Source organism: Rhinatrema bivittatum, chromosome 15, assembly GCF_901001135.1.
Source record: "Rhinatrema bivittatum chromosome 15, aRhiBiv1.1, whole genome shotgun sequence".
Lineage (NCBI taxonomy): Eukaryota > Metazoa > Chordata > Amphibia > Gymnophiona > Rhinatrematidae > Rhinatrema > Rhinatrema bivittatum.
In genome coordinates, this window is record NC_042629.1 from 67,291,760 (window position 1) to 67,313,694 (window position 21,935).

Consider the following 21,935-nt stretch of genomic DNA (forward strand, 5'->3'; position numbering starts at 1 on the left):
AACCTTTGGTCGTGAAAGCCGGTATAGAAATTAATAAATAAAATAAATAAAAATAAAAAATATCTGCTCTTCAGCAGGCAGGAGCAATCTCACAAGAGGCACTGTCACAAAGTGGTATGCTCCTACTGCTACTTCCCTCATAGGTCCTAGACTAGGGCCCAGTTCTAATGCAGCTCGCATGGGGTTTCTACATAAATGCTTAAGAGGCCAAAAAAAAAAAAAACCAAGCCACAATTAAATGGCAAAAATATCTTCTTGGACAAACAATACTGATGTGTTAGAAAAGCCCAGATATTATTAGTCCTATAAAAGACACAATTCCTTCTGAATTCAAATTTTAGAACTTTTCTAGCTGATAATTTCATGAGCTTATCTTTTATTTCAGCCTTTAGGCTTGGTGTTACTTTGTGCAAGGCCATTCGTGCCCCTGCTCACCTGTGGATTTTCGACGTGCGTAAGTTCACGTTGAAAATACTTGGTACGGTCTGCGAGTAGCCTCTCCGCAGGCTGTTGTAAGACGACCCTGGCTATGCTGAGATTCACCTCTTTATGCACCAAGACATAGCCTCCTGACTCCCAAGTACTGCAGCCTTACAGAGAACCAAAGAGACAGTCCTACCCCCCTTTACCCATCGCTCATGATATTTTTATTGACATAAAATTATTTTTACATACATGCCATTTTGTTGTGCTTGTTTTTTTCTTTTACCGATGATAAATTTGATCAGGGTTCCCTATTGAATCCAGTTCTATGGCCATAAGCATATTGCAGGAAACGCCTCAGTACAGCACTCACCTTGTTTCAATTCTAGTAGCACGGTAAATGATGGCATAAAAGTCCAAAAGCGGCCCACCCAGTCCCCTCAGCCAGCGCTAGACATAATGCAATGATTCTGCAAGGAATTCATTGCTACACACAAAATTATTCACTCTGCCTTTGAAAGTGAGCCAGAAGTGCAATTCTTCCTCACTTGCCAAATATTTGCAGCTAAGTAATTGTTACTAACTAGAAATAGGAGAAGCTCCCTCCCTCCAAGATGCACAAACATGGTGGTAGAAATTCTACAAACTGAATAGGATTTGCAAGGTGAAGCAAAAAAAACCAACATTTTTTTGAAAAACACATGAACTGTGATTCAGTTGCAGCCTACAAAGAACCTGCTCTTTCTTCTGTTGCTGCCGCTGAAGGGTCGACTTGGCCTTATGTTTCAGATCCTTGTCAAGTTGGAAAGTCCAAGTGCGTCCCATGCTGATGAATTCAAATTCTCCTCCAATATTTTCTGATAAGATGCTGCTTTCATCCTGCCATCAATTTTGACTAAATTCCCTGTGCCACTGGAGCTCACACACCCCTAAAATAGTACAGATCCACTTCCATGCTTCACAGTAGAAATGGTGTTGACTCCTCTCCAAACATAGCGTTCATGGTTGTGACCATAAAGTTCAATTTTGATCTCCAAATTATTTTGTTCTAGAAGTTTTGAGGCTTCTCTAGGAGCTGTTTGGTGTATTGTAAATGGGCTATTTTGTGGCGTTGGTGCCGCAATGGTGTTTTTCTGGCAACTCTACCATGCAGCCCATTTTTATTCAAGTATCTCCTTATTGTGCATGCTGAAAAACCCACACCACCTTGTTTCAGAAAAGCCTGTATTTCAGTAGAAGTTGCTTGTGGGATTTTCTTTGCATCCCAACAAATTTTCCTGGCAGCTGCATCTGAAACCTTTCATGGTCTGGTTTGGTATTCACTGAACCCAGAATTTTTCACTTCTTGATGAGAATTTGAACAGTATTGATTGGCATTTTCAAATCTTTTTATTTCCTTTCCTGATTTATAAAGTTGAACTACTTTTTCTCACAGATCCTTTGAGAGTCTTTTTGCTTTCCCCATGCTTCAGTAATCATCAAAGTTAGTGCAGCCCTGGATGAAAAACACAAGGGTTTCTCAAGAGCTAAGAAACTCATTGACTATTTATACAGACACTAATTACAATCAAACAAGGTACAGGTGTGGATACCTATCCTTCATTGCATCTCAACCTATGTGTGTCAACTTGAGTGTACATTATCAGCCCAAACATTCAAGGGTATGTAAACTTTTGAATAGGACCATTTTATTATTTCCTTTATTGCTATGTGTTTGTTTAATGATTGTGCTATTCTGTGATGCATAAAATAGTTTAATTTGAAACACGTTAAAAAAATAACAGATGTGTTTTGTCTGATCAGTCATGTTTTCATAAAATACCATACATTTTAAAAATTCAGCCAGGGGCATGTAAACTTATGAGCACAACGGTAATTTATAGAAATTAAATGCTGAGCCTCACATAATTATGAGCAGATCATAGTACAGTAAAAGTGATAGTAGTTAAATTTCTTCTGAGGATGGGACAGAACTCTCATAATGGATTAATATAGAATTAAGCTGTCAACCACGTAGAGCATGATTCAGGCTGCGCCAAGAGAACAGGCTGTGAGATTGTCTTATTTTTAATGGATAGAGAATGAGGTTGCATTTTTTCACACTGCAGTACCAGTCTAAGGAGAGATTACTGAAAATATTAAATTAAAAAATGTGCTTAGCTTAAAGTGACTTATGATCTTTAAGCAGACAGAGACAAACAACAATGACAGATGGATAGCTACGTTACCTGAACTGCGATATCACTTAAGGCTAATGGAATCTTTCCGTTTTCTATCTTGTGAGATCTAAATTCAACTCTGGGCTCACCAGTCCTTGCAGTGCTGGGGAAGTTTCCCTCTACTCTGCGACAGGACTTCATGGCAGTCTGTCTCTAGTCTGTAGAGAAAGTTATTTTTGTACAAGACTAGCGACACATCCAGATTTAAAGATACACTTCCAAGGATTTTCTTTTTCTCCCTCTAGCTTTCTTCCCTCACTCTCCACCCTTATTACAAAGCATGAGGCGTTGGTAAACACACAGCTCAAATTAATACTCCCCCACCTTCCTTCACACCCCCCCCCCCCCCCAACATGCAGTATTTAAGGTGATCTTAGGGGCTGTGATGCATGAAGTCTAATCACAGTAACGACTCGAGGCCAAAATGGTACCAAAACTCGAAATGGTAAGGATGACTGATGAATATAGTATGCAAAGGATAAATGCTCTGCTGCAGCTAAAATCTCCCTAATGGCTCCTATAATCTCCATGAAACATTTGTTCTTTGTCTCTGAAATTAGTTTTCAGCAAATTTAATGATACAAGCTGAGAATATACAGTTTCCCAAGTTAATCTGCATACAACCTACAAACTGAATCAGCCCAAGCTTCCATTTCACGTACCAACAAATGGCTTCATCTACATGCCTCAGAGCGGAATCTTAAAATCTCACCCTTTCCAACACGGTGACTTCCCAACCTGTGGCAAAATTCCTTCCAGGATACAGGTCCCAGATGTTCTTACAAAAAAAAAGAAAAAAAAGGACTATTCAAAGCTAGTGATCATTATGCTGTGCTCAGCCTCGTGAAATAGGCCACTGAGCCAGACCTTTCTAGAATTAATCTTACAGATTTTGACCTCTATAGAGTTTACAGCTTAGGAGCTGTGCCGACTTATCAGTGTGAGGCAGTCATTTCAGAAATCAATTAAAGAAGGAGACAAATGCTGAGGAGTGGCACAATACTTTTTAACGTTACTTACGACAGAATAATGAGGTAGTCAAGCCACTATTGCCAAGTAGACAACTGGCTTAGAGGTGCGTTATAAAGGTCAGCAAAATTGATTCTGTACAGTATTTGAAGGATAAATAAATCCTTTGTTATGGCTTAAAACTATGAATGATTTCAAGCTGAGGGATCCAATATCCCAAAATCTTAATTTATGAGCATTTGACATTCTGCCTTTCCCTGCAGTTGATCTCAAGATGGATCACAATAATTGTAAAATGAATAGAGGCATTAGAACAGTTTAGTGTCAAATCAGAATTCGCAATTAATGAAGCACTGGGAATCCAGTAAAGGGAATCCCATTTGTGAATAGTTTCAAGACACAGTTGTGCGTAACACAATCCATCGCAGAGGGTTCAGGATGTTGGGTCGATGATATGCTGCCTCAATCTGCTGCTTCTGTTTGGTCTGAATTTTCATCCATATTGGCTTCTAAAGCCGGGCCGCGGGGGGGGGGGGGGGGGGGGAGGAGGAGAAGAAAAGGATATGCAGTTGCCGGTTCCAGACCTGTGGTGTTCTAGGCGGCCACCCAGTGCTCCCACTGCACGTGGCCCGGAGGCCTCCCTCTTCTTCTAGCGCAATAAGGATGGGTTTCGCTCACAGCCGCCAACCTCCTGGCTGTCACCCGGGGCAGACCGCACCTCCCCGTAGTACGCCACTGAGGCTATGGGACTTCCTATATCTCTTTGGACTTTCCTTGGTACCTGAAATCCAATGGCTTTACTTTGCTTCTTTGCAGGGCAGTCTCTGAATTCAGGAAGGCATAAGATAAACACAGATGATCTCTAAAGGAGTGGTAGGGTTTGTAAAACTGAATAGTTGATGTGGATGGGCACACTAGACAGGCCACATAGTCTTTTTCTATTATCATATTTCTGGATACCTACGTTTCATCTCATTTTCCTTGAACTGGACTGCCGTGTGGATAAAACTCCTCTTCTCCCCAGTGGGATAAGACATGTTTGGCATACTAACTGGAAAATTGGGAATGAAATTCTTCTCCCTTGGAAAATATCATAGCTGACTGCTGTATGGCTTCCAGATCCCTTCTGGCTACCCAAAATTGAACTCACTTGAGTTCACAGATAGGACTCTCTCCTTCCCAGACAAAATAAAACCCTATAAGTGAGAGCTATCATCCACCCATGGAAACTCATTTATCCTCAGTCCATGACCTTCAGACTTTAAAGAAGAATACAGGAATAGAAAGCGTCAGATATGCTCCCCCCCACCCCCCCATAAAACTCTCCAAAAAGAGAAAGAGAGCCTACAGACATCTGTAATAAGTGTGAAGTTACCCTCCTGCACACAACAGTTACTGCTGCCTGCGTGCATCCTGCAACTTACTGCAGGAGGCAGAGGAAAAAAATAATCTCTCTCCCTCCTATTACATCACAGGACTCCTCCTGGAAAAGCTCTCAAGGGCTGCAGCCATTCTGGCAAACTTCCAAAGGGGTTCAACTTGCAACTGGATCACACCATCCAGAATATGTCCTGTGAAAAAGGGATGAGAAGTGGAGGAAGGTAGCCTGGTCCACAGCAGAGCACAAGAGGAAGTAATATGATTCACCGGTAGCAAGAAAATAAGACCAAGAAACCCCCGGACAATCTGAAACTAGCATTCTGCATTTGCACAACCAAAATTCAATCTTCTCATGTGCAGAACAAATACAACATGAAATGGAAAATTTCCTTATGGAACATTGCTGCGGTTGCTTCCATGTGAATAATTGTGCAGCTAGGAAATGAAGACATTTTTTTATGTCGTCTAGCAATTACAAAAAACATACAAAAACTCTTATTGTATTTCCATACCCTATAGAATAATGGCCTGCATCTGATTTTAATATAAATTAAGGGGGTCATTATCAAAGCTCTCCACAGGCACTCCCCCCTCTACCCTCCAACCGGAAAAACCTTCTTTAAAAATTGCCTTCCTCACTCAAAAGAGAAAAGCAGCCACACTGTCAACAGCATGGGAGAAAAGGGAGAGAGCCAGGACAGGCTCAATTTAAATTCCCTGCGCATTGTTTAAGTGAGAAAAGGAGCAATAACTAAACCCCTACCCTCCCTCTCTAAACAGCTAGTACGTTTAGACATCTGACAATAACTTCATGAAAGGTGACCGGATCTCCTTTAGAACATAAGAACATGCCATGCTGGGTCAGACAGAGGGTCCATCAAGCCCAGCATCCTGTTTCCAACAGTGGCCAATCCAGGCCATAAGAATCTGGCAAGTTCCCAAAAACTAAGTCTATCCCATGCTACTGATGCCGGTTATAGCAGTGGCTATTTTCTAAGTCAACTTAAATAATAGCAGGTAATGGACTTCTCCTCCAAGAACTTATCCAATCCTTTTTTAAACCCAGCTACACTAACTGCACTAACCACATCCTCTGGCAACAAATTCCAGAGTTTAATTGTGCGTTGAGTGAAAAAGAACTTTCTCCGATTAGTCTTAAATGTGCTACCTGCTAACTTCATGGAGTGCCCCCTAGTCTTTCTATTATCCGAAAGAGTAAATAACTGATTCACATCTACCCGTTCTAGACCTCTCATGATTTTAAACACCTCTATCACCTTCCCTAGTAGTGATATCGGAGATCGTATCTATCTATCACTTGTGTATGCCATATTCTTTTGGTCTAGGTGGAACAGGATGCTTCCATTCTTCCAGAAGGGCAAATCACTCTAAAAACACAGCAACTTTCCACTCAAAGGCTGTGGACTAAGAGGCCCATCACCAGGCCACGCTCTCAGAGTGAATTTCATATCAGCCAGCAATGTCAACTTCATCATTTTGAAAAGTACATTCCCCTCTACAGACACAATTTAAAGGTTAAAAGTTACAAAATGGGCAATGTGCCCAGTAATCTACTTCTTAATCCTCCAGAACAGCAGTGAAACCAGCACATGCAAAATCAAAGAAGAGGGAAAACACCTGCAGTATGAATTTGTAGCATTATGATTTTATTCCGGCATTCATCATGATAAAATATTCTTCTATGCAACAAAAATAAAAGAAAGTTATGTCTCTCCCTGTAGCTGTTGAAGCACGATATAATAAAATCTATTTGATACAATTTTTACTGCCAGAGAGTACACAATTAATGTGCAAAATAAAAAATACAAATTGCCTAACTTAAAACTTTAGTACAAAAGTACAATCTATTGAACTTAAGTGTGCCAGCTTTGCTCAGAGCTATTAATCCTCAACTAGAATACTAGAGGTGCAGCATGAAAATAGAAACAAATATATATATATATATAGAAATGTATATTTCTTTTTTCAGAGCAACTGGTTATAATACAATCCCTGCTATATCAAGAACACAGATTCACAAGTAGTGCATGGGACTGGTGGGTAGACTGGTCCACAGCAGAGCACAGGAGAAGTAATAGGATTCACCGGTAGCAAGAAAATAAGACCAAGAAACCCCTGGACAATATGAAACTAGCATTCTGCATTTGCACAACCAAAATTCAATCTTCTCATGTGCAGAACAAATACAACATGAAATGGAAAATTTCCTTATGGAACATTGCTGCGGTTGCTTCCATGTGAATAACTGTGCAGCTAGGAAATGAAGACATTTTTTTTATGTCGTCTAGCAATTACAAAAAACATACAAAAACTCTTATTGTATTTCAATACCCTGCAGAATAATGGCCTGCATCTGATTTTAATATAAAATTAAGGGGGTAAGGACAGACTCAATTTAAATTCCCTGCGCGTCGTTTAACTCGCATTGTTTGCACCCACAAATTATTAGTGATAAAACATCCCCCCCACACTCCCGCATTGTGGGATTTTCAGAGGAAAATTCTGCAGGGGGATTCCTTTTGGGGGGGGTGGAGGCGAGCAGCACCATAGGCTCTACAAAAATGATCCTCTAAGTTTGCACATTAACTTACAATGTATTTGATATTGTGGTTCTAACCTGTAGTGCTCTGCCCTAAAATTAGGCCCCATAAATGCTAATTCACAACCATTTCATTTTGCACTCTGGTATTGCATGGTTTTCCTTAACGATGGAAAAGGAACTTTTCAAACTGGGGTTGGATTCATCTTGTGTCTTTCTGCTTCTACGAGCAAGGCCACGGTGACGCACAAGTACAACGCATGTGACAAAAAAAGCATTCTTTCCTCTAACCATAGAAACTCACAATGCATGATCAGAGCTGCGCAGACAAAGTTATGAAACTTTGAGGGCATAGAGAAAAATATGCATCATTTGCATAAACCTTCAGATAAACTGAGGCATTGTTTCCCTCGCTATGCATTGCAAACCCCTTTATCTGAATACAGAAAATAAGCAGAATCTTAAAAACTCAACCTTCAAGCTACCGGGTTTCCTCTAAAACAAAATAGTTTGCTTAACTTATCTTCTGCACAATTGTAAAACCACTTTTTCATTTTGAAATGGGTAATAAAAATGTAGCTCTAGGAGGGGGAAAAAACCCTGTTGCATTATGGGGGGGGGGGGGGGTAGAAATAGTGTTATCTGCATCAGGTTTTCCATATAGTTACATTAAACCATGACGTCACCAGCTGGGTGACAGCTGCTTGCCTACCTAGTCAATGGAGAGCACCATGGTGCAATTTTAGTTTTGCTTTAAAAAAATATATTTAATTTTCCAATTTTGTGGGAAGTAGAAAGAAGCTCTATGAAGAAAAAGCCATGCTATTTTTCTGTTTAATTCGGAGAGGAATGCAATGACTTAACTATACCGGGTCTTTGGAAGCTTCACGGGCCGATAGACATTTTATGACCATCATGTAAATGCAGAAAATAGGGGAAACTGGAAACCTACATCAATTTAGCTAAACTAAGGTCTCTTTGCAAAGCTCAGCACAAGATAACTGCAATAAACATAATAACATTTCAGATCATGTAGGTCCTATAATATGAATCCTGCAGCATGGCCTATAAGAACCTTGCTTTGCAATAGAAACAGGTACAATAGTATATATGTCTGGGAGCGCAGGGGGCCACACATTTAACACAGGTTAAAATTCAAATCGCTTCCTTCCCTACCTCCACTCCCTGAACCTTCAGCTTCATGTGATCTTCCCTTGTTGTTTTCCCATCTTTCCGCTTTTTCCAGCAGTATCCATCCTTCCTGTATTTCACCTTCTTCCTGTTGTACAGGATCATGGAACCATTCTGTGGCCTGAAACCAAAAAATGCAAGTTGAGTTTGCTGAAATAGAATAAAGACAGAAGCAAAAACCAAACAAACTATGAGAAAAGGTCCAGGTGACCAGAGGATCTGGACAATATTCCACAGCTGGGAAAGCTTTTTTTTTTTCACGTTTTAGTGCCTTCGATGTTTTATTGTCTACAAAAACGTACTTGTGGATTTTTGTTCCTAATGATTTAAATGCATCAATGATGGGTATAAAAAAAGATCCTTTGAGCAGTATCCTTTGTCTAAATGTGATATATGAGATTTACAGGTAGATATTCAAAGAGCTGTTGAGCAGCAAAGTTAACTAGTAACATTTTTAATCGGACAATTTTGGCCAGATACGCAACCGGCTAAAGTTGTGGATAAATATCTCATTAAATTTAACCGCACAAAAACATGAGTGGAATGAGCTGTCTGCACACACTTAGGGGGTTATTTTCTAAAGCTTTATCGCGTACTAAAATGGCCTTTTCGCATGCGATATAATGCAAATTATGGGGAGGGGCGGAGTCAGCGGTGTCTTCGCTGCCGGCGATAAGGTTAGTGATGTTATCATCGGCAGTAGCGCGCTGAATAGTACCACCTTTCACGGTGGCGCCATTAAGTGTGAAAGCCAGCAGCCGGCGCACCACCGTGGTGCGAAGGCTGCTGGCTTTTGCAGGCCCGCCCCCTGTTTTCGCAGGATTTATTATTCTGTGAAGAATGATGACTCCAGGCCTTAGCCGGTTGGCACTGAAAATCATGCTAACTGTTTAAATTTGAAAACCCCGCCCTGGCTCCTCCTTTTTCCGGCTAAATCACGTGCACAGTGATTTTGTGCAGACAGATTTTAACCAGGTGGGGGATGCAATGGAATTTTTAATCAGATTTATGCAGTTAAATTCATTCTAGATTAAAAAATGGAAGAAGAAAACATTAGGCAAGAGAGGGGAAAAAAGGATATGCAGGGTTATTTTATAGTTTACGATCTCTTATCTCTTTTTAAAGCCAATTTTCTGCAGCAGCTTTGAAACCCTCCCCCGCAGGTTAAGGTTAACAGTTCATTTAACACCAAAAGAAACTGAATATGTTGACAAAAAACAAACCAGCTGCTTAGTTATGCAAAAATGCAAGAGGCTCATGGCGTGCATTTAAATGATCTTTAAAAGAAAGCTGTAGCCTCTCTGTGTGCCGTGCAGCATTTCAAACATACAAATTAAAAGGAGACTCACTCTGTAGTATATTTAAATAAAATAAAATAAAAATACTGCCTTCATTTTTTTAAAATTGTTTCAGCAGCTTCCCCTTGTGACTGAGCGTGCCGACAACTCCTTCATTCTACCTTCGGGAGCCTGGCCTCAGGTCTGTAAGCCCGTCCTCTTTAAGGCAGAACGCCGCAAGGGATTCTGGGGGAAAGGGAGGTTCCCTTCACTCTACCATAAGAAGCCAGGTCTAGAAAGCTTGAGGAGGCCCCAGGGAATTGGAAGGACCTCCTGGTACACCTGTATGGAGTATGTTTACCTGACAGTTGTGCCTGACTCAAGGTGAGCCACTATTTTGGTTTCTGTAATTGTCAAGTACTGTAAAAAATAAAATAAAATAAATACTTGCTCTAGTCAAGTCTCCTTGTGTTCCTGGGCTATTCCCGAGGCAGCAGCAGGCCCGAATATGCTACACCCCTGCATTTCTCTTCAAACCCATGGGGACCAGCCATGTTATATCTGATTGGCTATAGCTATGACATCACACACTGCATCACAAACTGCATGGAACAAATCTGTTGTCATTCAGAGTCCAGGTTATTTATGAAATCAGTTGGAGTGTGCTTGCTTCCCATGGGGGTTCCAGAGAATTGCAGGAGGATAGTGGATAAAGTAATACAAGGTATTGGCACTGTCAGGCTGATGCAATATCCTGTGCGTTAAGAGCCTGTGTGCTAAATTCAATGCACGGTTTTAACACATAGGTTATATATAATTTTTTTTATCACCCAATGCAGTAAGCTAATGGTACGCTAATGCATCGGGAGTTAAAATGTATGGACACAGATTTAAAATGTGAGGTTGGCTGCTGGCTTAACACACATTTTAACTCGGGAGGGGAGAGGCTGAACGGGAGGCAGCATATAGGAGCATACTTTTGGTGTGCTTCTAACTTAGATGCACATCTTTTCTTGTGTCCCTAATTTAGGAGCATATCTTGTACATATAACGTAGGCGCATATCTTTTATTGTGCTCCTAACCGGCTATCTGAATACAGTTAGACTTAAAAAAATAAATGCACTGTCGAGCCTCTGCCGCTTGTTCTCCGGAGGGGGTGGCACTGGTAGGGGAATCCCAGCTGAGGATCTGCCATTAACTAGTGGAAAATTAGGTTCTGATAGTTCCTCTGATAAAGGACCTTGCAAAGGCAAAATTGATATTTCCGGAGCTTTTACTTTCTGTGGTGATTGTGGATTAGGAGGGGGGGGGAGACTTGCCCAGGCCCTAAGGAGATATCCTTTTCGTTTCTCAGAACAGTCTGCAGTGATGAACTTGGACAATTAACATGGAGATCCATAGACCCTCTTGTTGGTGTAGAAACCTCTTTTCTTTTCCTGCCCGTACTTATACAGGAAAAACCGGCAAAAGGGACGCTCCCCTTTGGCATGAGGTTTAGGCGCACCAGCGGCGGCATGATGCTGCTCTTAAGGCCCCCAGGTGCCTGGATGACGGCAGCGTCAGGTGACCATGTTGATCCCGCCGAGTCTCTCCTCTCTCAGGTCTCGGAACGGGCAGGCAAGAGGTAGGAGCTGCCCTCCAGATTAGCATTTCTATGGAACCTAAATCCAGGTCTCCATACATAAATTATCGAGGACACAAACAAAATAGGAAATGATCATATTTTCTGAGAAAGATTTCCACACACCCCACTTGCTCTTCTTCCTGTATAGACTCGTAAGAGACCTCTTTTCCTTGTTGCTTTATGCAAATAACATTTCCCCTTCCTCAATTAATCCTATCTATATCCCACCTGATTTAGCTTTTACCAATCATGGGTTTTCAGTTTTAATACAAAGCTTTTTATGTGCTTACTGCCTATAGACATTTCGCAAAGGTTTATGCTCCTCCCACTGGGGGGGGGACACATTGAGGTTGTCAGAGTAGCGAGTGGATTGACCCAAGCATTTGCTGTGTCACTTCCCTCTAGGAATGGTCACAATGGTGTAAGCCCAGGGTATTGGTCAGAGAATACCCTAATGAGTGCAATGAGAAAAGGAGAAGGTCAGTATCCTGTCTCTTCAGAGGAGTTCGGGACTGGGGGAAGCCTGTCCGTTGTCCCCATTGTCTCCAAAGTCCACAATGGCTATTAGAGGGACACACAAGAAAGACCTGTGGTGGTGCTTCTGATACATCACTTAGCGGCTGTTCCTGAGGGATTCAGGTATGGAGAGTATCACCAATGTGAAGGAAGTAAATCACCCATCTGCTGCTCATATCAAGGAATTCAAAGGAGAAGAGAGAGGTGAAAAAAAAGGAGAAAGAATCAATTCCTAGAGAACCGGTCAGGTTGCCCACACTAAGAACAGGAATCAGGGGTTGTTGGGAGGGTGAAACCCCTTGTGAAATCCCAGAACCTGCTTTGGAGTCTTCATATTGAAAGACTGCAATTACTATCATTTATGACTTTGAAGAATTGTTTAATAGAGACTTCCTCTGGAACGCCAAAACACTGTGTGCCGTGTCTCCTTGGAGTAGTTTCTATTTAAAAACACCGTGGGCCTTGCAGATTAATGCTTCCACCAATTCCAGGATTTGGGAGAGTGAGCCAGGGGACTCAGGGCCGGATTTTAAAAAGGTTACGCGCATCACCGGGCCTTTTTTAAAAAGGCCCGGTGATGCGCGTAAAGCCCCGGGACGTGTGTAAGTCCCGGGGCTTGCTGGAGGGAGCGGGGAGGGGCAGGTGGGGGTGAGGCAAGAGGCTCCAGGCATAGCAGCCATTTGCCGCTATGCTTGGGATTGCGCGCTGGCCAACTGCCGACGCGCACGCAACTTACTTCAGCACCAGGGCTGAAGTAAGTTTAGAAACAAAAAAAAAAGGTAGGGGGAAAGGGTGGGGGAAAGGGTGGGGGAGGGAAGGGAAGGTGGGGTGGGGGGGGGTAGGGAAAGGGAGAAGACAGCGTGGCTCGGAGTGGGCTCGGCGCGCGCAAGGTGCACAATTGTGCACCCCCTTGCGCGCGCCGACCCTAGATTTGATAACATGCGCGCGCATATGTTATAAAATCAGGCATACATGTGTGCGTGCCGGGTAGCGAGCACACATGTACACCCGCATGCTCCTTTTTAAAATTTATCCCTCAGTCTTGGTAGTAAGTGGTGCTATCCCGCTCGTGTCTCTGAAGACCCCTTGCCCCTTTTATGAAAGAGAACTAAGGGTTACATCAATTTAGCTTGTCTGTCTTGATTTGATAGTAAACCTAAGCAGTAGGGATTGTCTCTTTTACATTTCTGTTTTATACGCCTGGTTGTACTATTGAAAGAATAATAATTATTATGATATATTGATTAGGATGAGGGGTGATGATGGAGTAGAATACAAATGACAGCAGTGGTTTTGGGTTTTTATACTAGCATAAGTGCCATTGAGAACTAACCAGAGACCATCATTTCACTTAAGCCACTTTCAGATGTTAATGGCTTTTGTTAGCCCACATAGCAATATTAAAAGTATGACTTGGTAGTTAACCATGACTTGGGGTATTTTTTGTTGACCAGATGCAGTGACTCTTTGGACTTGTGTGTATGTTTGAAATTTGAAACAGCACTAGAAAGGTATGCCTTGCCTTTAAAACAGGAAAAGCATTATTTTACATATACGTCTGTGCTAGAAAGTACCCTGCATGTTCCAATTAGACTGAACTATTATGCATTTTGTAAACAGCAGGTGCTGTAGCTGTGTCATAGAAATTCTGTTCTTGTTTCCCCAAATGAAATGCTATGTAGAAAAAAACAAAAAGGAAGGAATATAGCAGTTCAGTAGCTAGAGACAGGATGCTGGACTGGAACCATTGACTAACCCAGCCGTGGAACGTATGTCCTTATGTAGAGAAAGGAATGCTAGTGCGTATTTGCTAAGAAACGCATGTGGTAACAACGTGAGCATGTGTTATTGCATATTATTAGTTAACAGGCTCCATTAGCCATGGCAAATAACACACGTGTTTAGTGCACGACATTAGGGATGTGAATCGTTTTTTGACGATTTAAAATATCGTCCGATATATTTTAAATCGTCAAAAAATCGTTAGGGCCACGATACAATACCAATTCCCCCGATTTATCGTTAAAAAATCGTAAATCGGGGGAAGGGGGAGGGCAGGAAAACCGGCACACTAAAACCCCCTAAAACCCACCCCCGACCCTTTAAATTAAATCCCCCACCCTCCCGAACCCCCCCCCAATGCTTTAAATTACCCGTGGATCCGGCGGTGGTCCAGAACGGCGGCGGTCCGGAACGGCCCCCTCAATAGAATCGTGTTGTCTTCAGCCGGCGCCATTTTTCAAAATGGCCGCCGCAAAATGGCGGCGGCCATAGACAAAAACGATTCGACGGAGGAGGTCGTTCCGGACCCCCGCTGGACTTTTGGCAAGTCTTGTGGGGGTCAGGAGGCCCCCCCAAGCTGGCCAAAAGTTTCCTGGGAGTCCAGCGGGGTTCCGGGAGCGATTTCTTGCCGCAAATCGTTTTCGTACGGAAAATGGCGCCGGCAGGAGATCGAGTGCAGGAGGTCGTTCAGCGGCGGTCCGGAACCCCCGCTGAACGACCTCCTGCAGTCGATCTCCTGCCGGCGCCATTTTCCGTACGAAAACGATTCGCGGCAAGAAATCGCTCCCGGAACCCCGCTGGACTCCCAGGAAACTTTTGGCCAGCTTGGGGGGGCCTCCTGACCCCCACAAGACTTGCCAAAAGTCCAGCGGGGGTCCGGAACGACCTCCTCCGTCGAATCGTTTTTGTCTATGGCCGCCGCCATTTTGCGGCAGCCATTTTGAAAAATGGCGCCGGCTGAAGACAACACGATTCTATTGAGGGGACCGTTCCGGACCGCCGCCGTTCTGGACCACCGCCGGATCCCCGGGTAATTTAAAGCATTTGGGGGGGTTCGGGAGGGTGGGGGATTTAATTTAAAGGGTCGGGGTGGGTTTTAGGGGGGTTTAGTGTGCCGGCTCACGATTTTAACGATTTTTCACGATAGTTTACACACCCAAACGGCAACAATACGATTCCCTCCCCCTCCCAGCCGAAATCGATCGTTAAGACGATCGAGGACACGATTCACATCTCTACACGACATACTAAAAAGGATGTAATCCAGTTTTTCTTGGATTTGCATGGGGATTTTGGATCAGAAACCTTCCTTCTTTGTGGTTCATTTGGCCCAGCTATGACTGGTCGTCAGTAGAATAAGTCAACTGAAATTTTTAGTCTTTCAGTCCATGTACAGCAAAATCCAATTCTTGAATGATGATGTAAGGAAAGATATTATAGACTGGTTTTCTTCACCATTTCATTCGTGCAAATGCCATCAGCTAAGCACCCGTGTTTCACTTTTGGAAAACAGTATTAGGGTTTTGGTGCTTTTTCCAAACTATGGTTTTACAACTATATTGAAATGAAAAGTGAGAGCTGAACCGAGAAAGAAACCTTGGGTCATGCAGGATGGCTTTATGCTTGCGCTTCCTTTGACTTAACCATCTGATTGGTTGTTTCACTATTCACAGGTGGCTTTTTTTACTCATGCATAAAGCAGGCTTTACTATTATTCATGTCTAAGATAAAGCTAAAAGATTAAATGCTCTCATACATGCTCAAGAACTGAAGATCAAGTATGATCTGCAGACTGAAAAACAAGCAGACTGGCCAAGAAATGCCGTTTTAGATCATGTCATTTGGTGGTCAATTTTCGTTGTTAATGTTTTCCCATATCTTTCTCATTTTTTATGTTTCAGAAAGAGTACACTGTTTCTGAAATAGGCAACAGCAATATAGATTCTGCACTTTAAATTAATACATTTGTGACCCTTTGCTTTTAGAAAGCATTTCAGCAAACAGCAAGTTGTGTTTGAGGCATTGTGGACCCTTGGTTGCAATGGAGATGACTCCACCAATGGGGAGGAGCCTCATGGGGAACCACTGCGATAGGCTGACACAGATAGCAAGACACAGAATGGATAGAGTCTTTATTGTACTGCTGTAAATAGATGGTGAAGCAGGAAGGTAAGGCACTGATCCACGAAGTGCCTATACGCACCACAGGCCCAGAAGTATAGCCTCACTCTTGTCCATGATAGGCGGGAGCCCACAGTGCGGGTAATGCTGCAGCAGGTGGGTAGAGTTGGAGCACCAGATCATAGAGGTACTCACAGAGTGAAGGCGTCTTCCTGATGGTAGAATGGTGGGACCGAAGGTCCATGGTGCAGGATATGAAGTAGATAGGCCCTCGAGGAGCGAGTACCCAATGGTCCAACATCCTAGAAATGAATAGAGAGAAAAGACCCCCGAGGAGCGGTTGTCTTGGTTAGTGAGGACCCCGAAGGGAAGTTGGAAGTGAGAGACCCCCGAGGAGCGGGGTGTCTAGAGCTTCTACTGGAGCGAGGCCTTTAGCGAGAAATTAGCGTCTAAGCGAACAGCTTAGAGCAGGCAGAATAGCGAAGCAAAGTCTTTGATAACTCAAATTGGTGGCAGAAGCGGAGGCTAGATATACCCGGAGGTACTGACTTCATGCGGTGGGGCCACCCCCGAGGTTCCCGCCATGACGTTTATTTGAGCATCGGAGATGTGCGCGCTCATGCCCCAGGAGGCCACAGGAGTGAGCATGGCGGATGGGGACGCTCATGCTGGTCTGGAAACGCCGAGACCCTCGGCACCGGAGACAGCCATCTTGCCCAAAGAGAGAGCAAGGGGAGAAAAAGAGGTAAGGCAGAGCGGTCGCAGCCGTCTGCGACCGACAGACGCAACACAGCAGCATCCTCTCAGCAGCAGAAATTAGAGTAAGTCCTATGTTCATATGGCCAAAAATTACATTTAAGACTTTGACTCCCATCCAGCACTGCCACAAAACCCAGTGGCAGCTTTATTTAACCTATCCAAGCTACATGAACAACATAACGGACATGAACATGAAATGCTGCTGGTCAGGCAGATCAAGAACCTACAGTAGGATTTGGAAAATGGAACTGCACTTGCTCATAACCCCCCCCCCCCCCCCCAAAAAAAAATGTCAGTTTTTGACTTAAAAAAAAACCCCACAAGTTGAAGCCTGCAATGTACAATTGGGTTCATGATTTGATTTACAATACTGAGCTTTTTTTCTCTAGGTAATATTAGAGTACCCCCTCCCCCAACTTCCCCCCAACACACACATACTGCACCAAACCCTCACAGTGCTCAAGAAAAGGTAAAAATGGTAACAACTAATAGTGTTATTGCTTATGTAACAGGTTTAAAAAAAAAAGTGCAAAACAAACTGTTGCCACTATAATAATATTCTGCTCAGCTTCAGTCATTATAAATGATCTTCTTCCATGTTTGGTGAAGAAAATGCTCCTCTTTGACATCCAGAGAAAAAGAGCCACCCTCAGCTTTACACAAATAAAGATATAAATGGTCCAGTCACGTACTTTTATCTCTGTTTTCAAGGCCACACAGAATATTGACTGAAGTGATGCTGCAGAGAACCTGAGATTTCTTCGGACATATTGAACCACGCCATCAAGGTTTCCAGTTTATTAAGACGATGAATTGTTGGCTTAACTGTGCAATAAAGAATACTTTCTCAAAATTGATGGGAACTTTGCATCTCTCTACAATACCCGTGTTGGTTCTTAAGGCAGTGCTTGTTTTGTTTTATGGACCAGGAATGTTTTATGGCTTTGTCTTCATGGGCACCTTAATTGATCTTTTTCCAGATCTCCAAAACAACATTAAAAAAAATGGAGAAGGGAAACCAGTACTCCGTCTTCTCCCTCAAAGATTCATGTGTTTCCGAACTGTGCGCCCTTCACCAAGGCTTTTTCTTTTCTTATATAGCAACTGTCTGCATCCAAATAAAGCAGCGAGATTAAAGTTCTGCAGGAGGCATTACAAGATTGTAAAGATTTTGTAGACCTTGTTTGTGCTGATCATAATCTAGTCTAATGTACCAACAGTTGTTCTTGTCAAAATAAATCTGGAAGGTTTGAACTTCTGGCTGAGAATCACTGGAGCAAATCCAAAATGCAATCAGTACTTGATCTGTCATCATCTACCACAGATGATACTAACACTAACAAACCATGAAAACAATTATATTGGAGACTTTCTTCAGTTGTTTCATGGATTTCACTAATGATGTCACTCTCTACCAAAAGGCCTGAAAACAAAAATAGTAATGGTAACAGAAACTAACATTGTGACGTAAACTCCAGTTTTACGGCTGTCTGCGGCTAATCTTCTTAAAATAGTATTGACTTGAAATTAGTATTCTTGAAGCCATACGATCAAGGTCTTAAGTAGTACAGACTTCTACAGTGTGTGTAACACCTGTGCAAGCCATTGTCGAAGTTTACGATCCCTATTTTCGGCAAACCTAAAAAAAAAAAAATTAGGGTCAGCAAAAACTGAAAAGGTCCCCATGTTGGTAATGGTCCATCCAAATAATTATCCAAGAATTATGATCACTCGCAGCTGCAATCTGTCTGTAAATTGCTTTTGATATAAAGCAAGAATAAAGCTGGTCACATATTAAGGCTAAATTCGAATGGAATTCCCTGGTAGCATAAAATTTGTTTTCCCAAAGAAGGATCGGCCAGACTCGTAGATGAGATTATGTTGTATATAGATGTAAATGGTCTTTCGCTTGAGACCCATGTCCCCAGTCCCCTTTCTCACAATAAGCCATTATATAGACTTCACTTTTTAATACGCTGTTCCTGCAAATAAGACGTTCCTAGCCTACATTCACCCATCTGTCCCACTTAATACCTTATAGCACAAACCCACAGAAAATACACCTCCAAAGCACCAAGCCTTAATTATATAATTTTTATCCTGGACCAGAATGCAACATCTGCCTCATTAGCATATAGTTCTGTGTGTTATCTGTGGAATATTTCTCCTCCAGTGTGGTATCCAGTCTATCAAGTGCCTTTAGTTAAAGTAATGTATCTTTAGCTCTCCTTTTCACATTGTGTGTCATGCTGTGCAAAGCTTTTCAGGTCTGAAACTAATTAACCATTTCAGTACTCTTCCCCATTAAACTCTGCATCTTTTGCTCACTTTTTATGCTCTAGAATGCACTCCTATATGCTGGTTTCATAAAACTCAAACATTATTTCAGAAGCGTATATTATTAAGTCTTTACCTCATTCCCATCACAGCAACTCATTAATCATGTTGTCAGCAACCTAGATTCACTGAAAAGGTAACTTCTGTGCTTAGATTCCAAGAACTGGTCAAGCCTTCATTATCAGACACGCTATCTTTGGTGCATACATTTCCAGCACGTCATTCAAAACATTGCACGGTTCTGAAAATAATGTTTAAAAACATACAAACCCATAGAAGCATGGTGAATATTAGCCAGCTCTCGCACCTTCAATGACCATGTAACTTCAGTTGTACAGCAAGGCTGACAAAAGGTGCATGATATATTAAAATACTTCAATAAGAATCAATCCAACTTTTAGGATTCAGGATTTGCGATCCAGTCATCTAATGGTTTGGGAATTGTATTTATAATGTTCAATCCTGCCCTTTGATAGCAATTTAGATAAAGGATCATGGATTACAGTCAACACTGGAGAAACAGATGCTTTTAGTTACAGGTAAGAGCTAAACCCTCCTTTAACATGAAAAAAAGGGGGAGACTGATTAGGAGTGCCCAGCACTGCTGATAAATTAAAGCACTGTGGGAACAAGAAGGGAATTTCAGCAGTAATTCAGAGCAAACAACAACTGGTGATCCTCCTTCTAATGAATCGTATCCCTCCAAAACGCCAGGTATGCCTGCTTGGAAATTCCTGCAAAGCCTGTGGAATATTCTCTCATTTAATGCACATTGTGCTAATATACTGCAGACTAAAACACATTTCTGCTTAGTATTCGGCTCCCTCTTAAATTCCTCTAAACCTATCATCTATTCCACGAGTTATCCTTTTTTTGGATTTCACATTCAATGCCCTTTTTTTTTATTAGGTGGTTCAAAAAACGTTCCATAGGGTTTTTGGATCCCATTTTTTTTTTTAAGGCTGCTTCTGCTATATGAATCAAGTCCAGAGGAACTGTGCTCTTAACTCCAGTTCACTGCTCGAAGAGGACCATTTAAAATAATTTAAAAAAAGTTATTTACGGTTATACTTGGGCCAGTCGAAAAATTTTCCTCCCTCACTGTTGGTTAAGAGGATTCATGTTTATTCCACGACACGCTAACTCCTACCAGTATCGAAAGCAGTGCTCCCGGGGCAGGAAAATACTGCACACATAGATAGCAATCTTCAGTCTGTATCGCCAAGGAAGCCATGATTATCAGAACTAAAATGCACTCCACAAGCACATTTCATTGCACAGATAACACAACTTACTTTATGTTTACCCTGTAAAGTCACTGTAACGTCCTTTTTACAATTAAAAAGCAGATTAAGGTATCTGGAGCAATATATAGCTTTGGTTTTCCTATTATACAGAGCGAGCTTTGCCCTTGCCTTCATCTTTCTTCCTTAAAATGTAGTATAAATCTTCTCTATCTCAAAAGCCACGCACCATGGTGGCTTCCTGCTTACAGCAAACTGCTGTTTTGAGGGGGATATCATCATAAAAACGAGGGGATATAAAGTGTCACTACGTTTCAGCCTCTTGCAGTAAGAAAATACTGCAAAAAGGTATCTCTGGTGCTTATCTCTCTTACACACGACCACAGCAGGGACTCATAAACTGATGGACACAGCGGGACTGCGTAGATTGAGATCTGACAGAAGCAGGAAGAATATAGAATTACAAGACCCAGCCAAATGAAAGCTTTTCCCCATTCAGCATCATCCAGGTTGTTTCTCTTCAAGCTTTTATTAGAAAGCTTTTTTTTTTAATGGGAGGGGGAGGAAAAAGGGGAAACTCTTTTCTCCCCCCCCCCCCCCCAGCCCATAATCTAGGCTTTTCAGAACGCAAAAGGCCAACTCTCTTGTCATTTTTTTTAATTTCATAACTCGTGTAAATTACGCCTGTTTTGCACTTTTAAACTTAGGGAAGATAATTCTCAAAGCCATTAGCGCGGGTAAAAACAGTGCTTTTATGCACAGAAATGGGGATTTTTTTTTTTTTACTAAACTTTCCGCCCTACGTGCAGGTAAAAGTCCACGTGCAGGGCCCGTGTGCGTAGTGTGGAGAGGCGTTCCCGGGGGATCTGCATGCATGCACGCACACACTTTTTGTGTTTCCAAAAATCATTCACATAGTTTTTCTCGGAGAAAACTTCCCCGCACAAATTAGGTGGTAGAAAATGCGTGCAAGCAGGTTTTTTTCTTTTCCCCCCTGGGATAATTTCCAACGACGGGGCACACTTTCCCTGTGAAAAACAGTGTAAAGTCTGGGGGGCTAAAATGTACCCACAGATCACACCAACGCAGGCTGTTATAAAAGTTACTACACTGCCCCCCCAATGGGATTTTTTAAAATTCCACCTGGAGCCAGAGAATAATCACAACTATAGTGGTTTTGGTTAGTATTGACCTTCTTCTGAGAGCTAAATTTCAGTCTACTGGTGTTTTATTTTTATCCTATCATGCAGATATGAAAATACATATCAAATGAAATCGTCAGGAAGCGGTTTCTTTTATTATACCAAAATGTGTCATTTATGGCAGGCAGGGATGGTTACTGTTGCTACGCTTTCACTTCATTATATAAACTGGCATTTATGAAGTCCTTTTTAACCAGAGTGGATGCCATCTTGCCCTGATGCCGTTATCAGAAAATCACACGAATTACCCATTTGGTACAAACCGAAGGCCTGGGGGTTTGACACCACTGGGAGAGAGCCCTAGCCATGACCTAACAGAGACACCTAGTG

At 42.2% G+C, this 21,935-nt stretch overlaps 1 protein-coding gene across 4 annotated transcripts in view; it reads right to left on the bottom strand.

Moving 5' to 3' along the window:
* Positions 1 to 21,935, bottom strand: part of CAMTA1 (calmodulin binding transcription activator 1) — a 1,058,760-nt gene that overhangs the window by 917,880 nt on the left and 118,945 nt on the right. For all 4 annotated transcript variants that reach the window (XM_029578175.1, XM_029578176.1, XM_029578173.1 and 1 more), the window contains exon 2: positions 8,728 to 8,863. In XM_029578175.1, coding sequence (XP_029434035.1) covers positions 8,728 to 8,847 — 120 coding nt within the window. In that variant the 5' untranslated portion in view covers positions 8,848 to 8,863. The remainder of the gene's footprint in view (positions 1 to 8,727; positions 8,864 to 21,935) is intronic.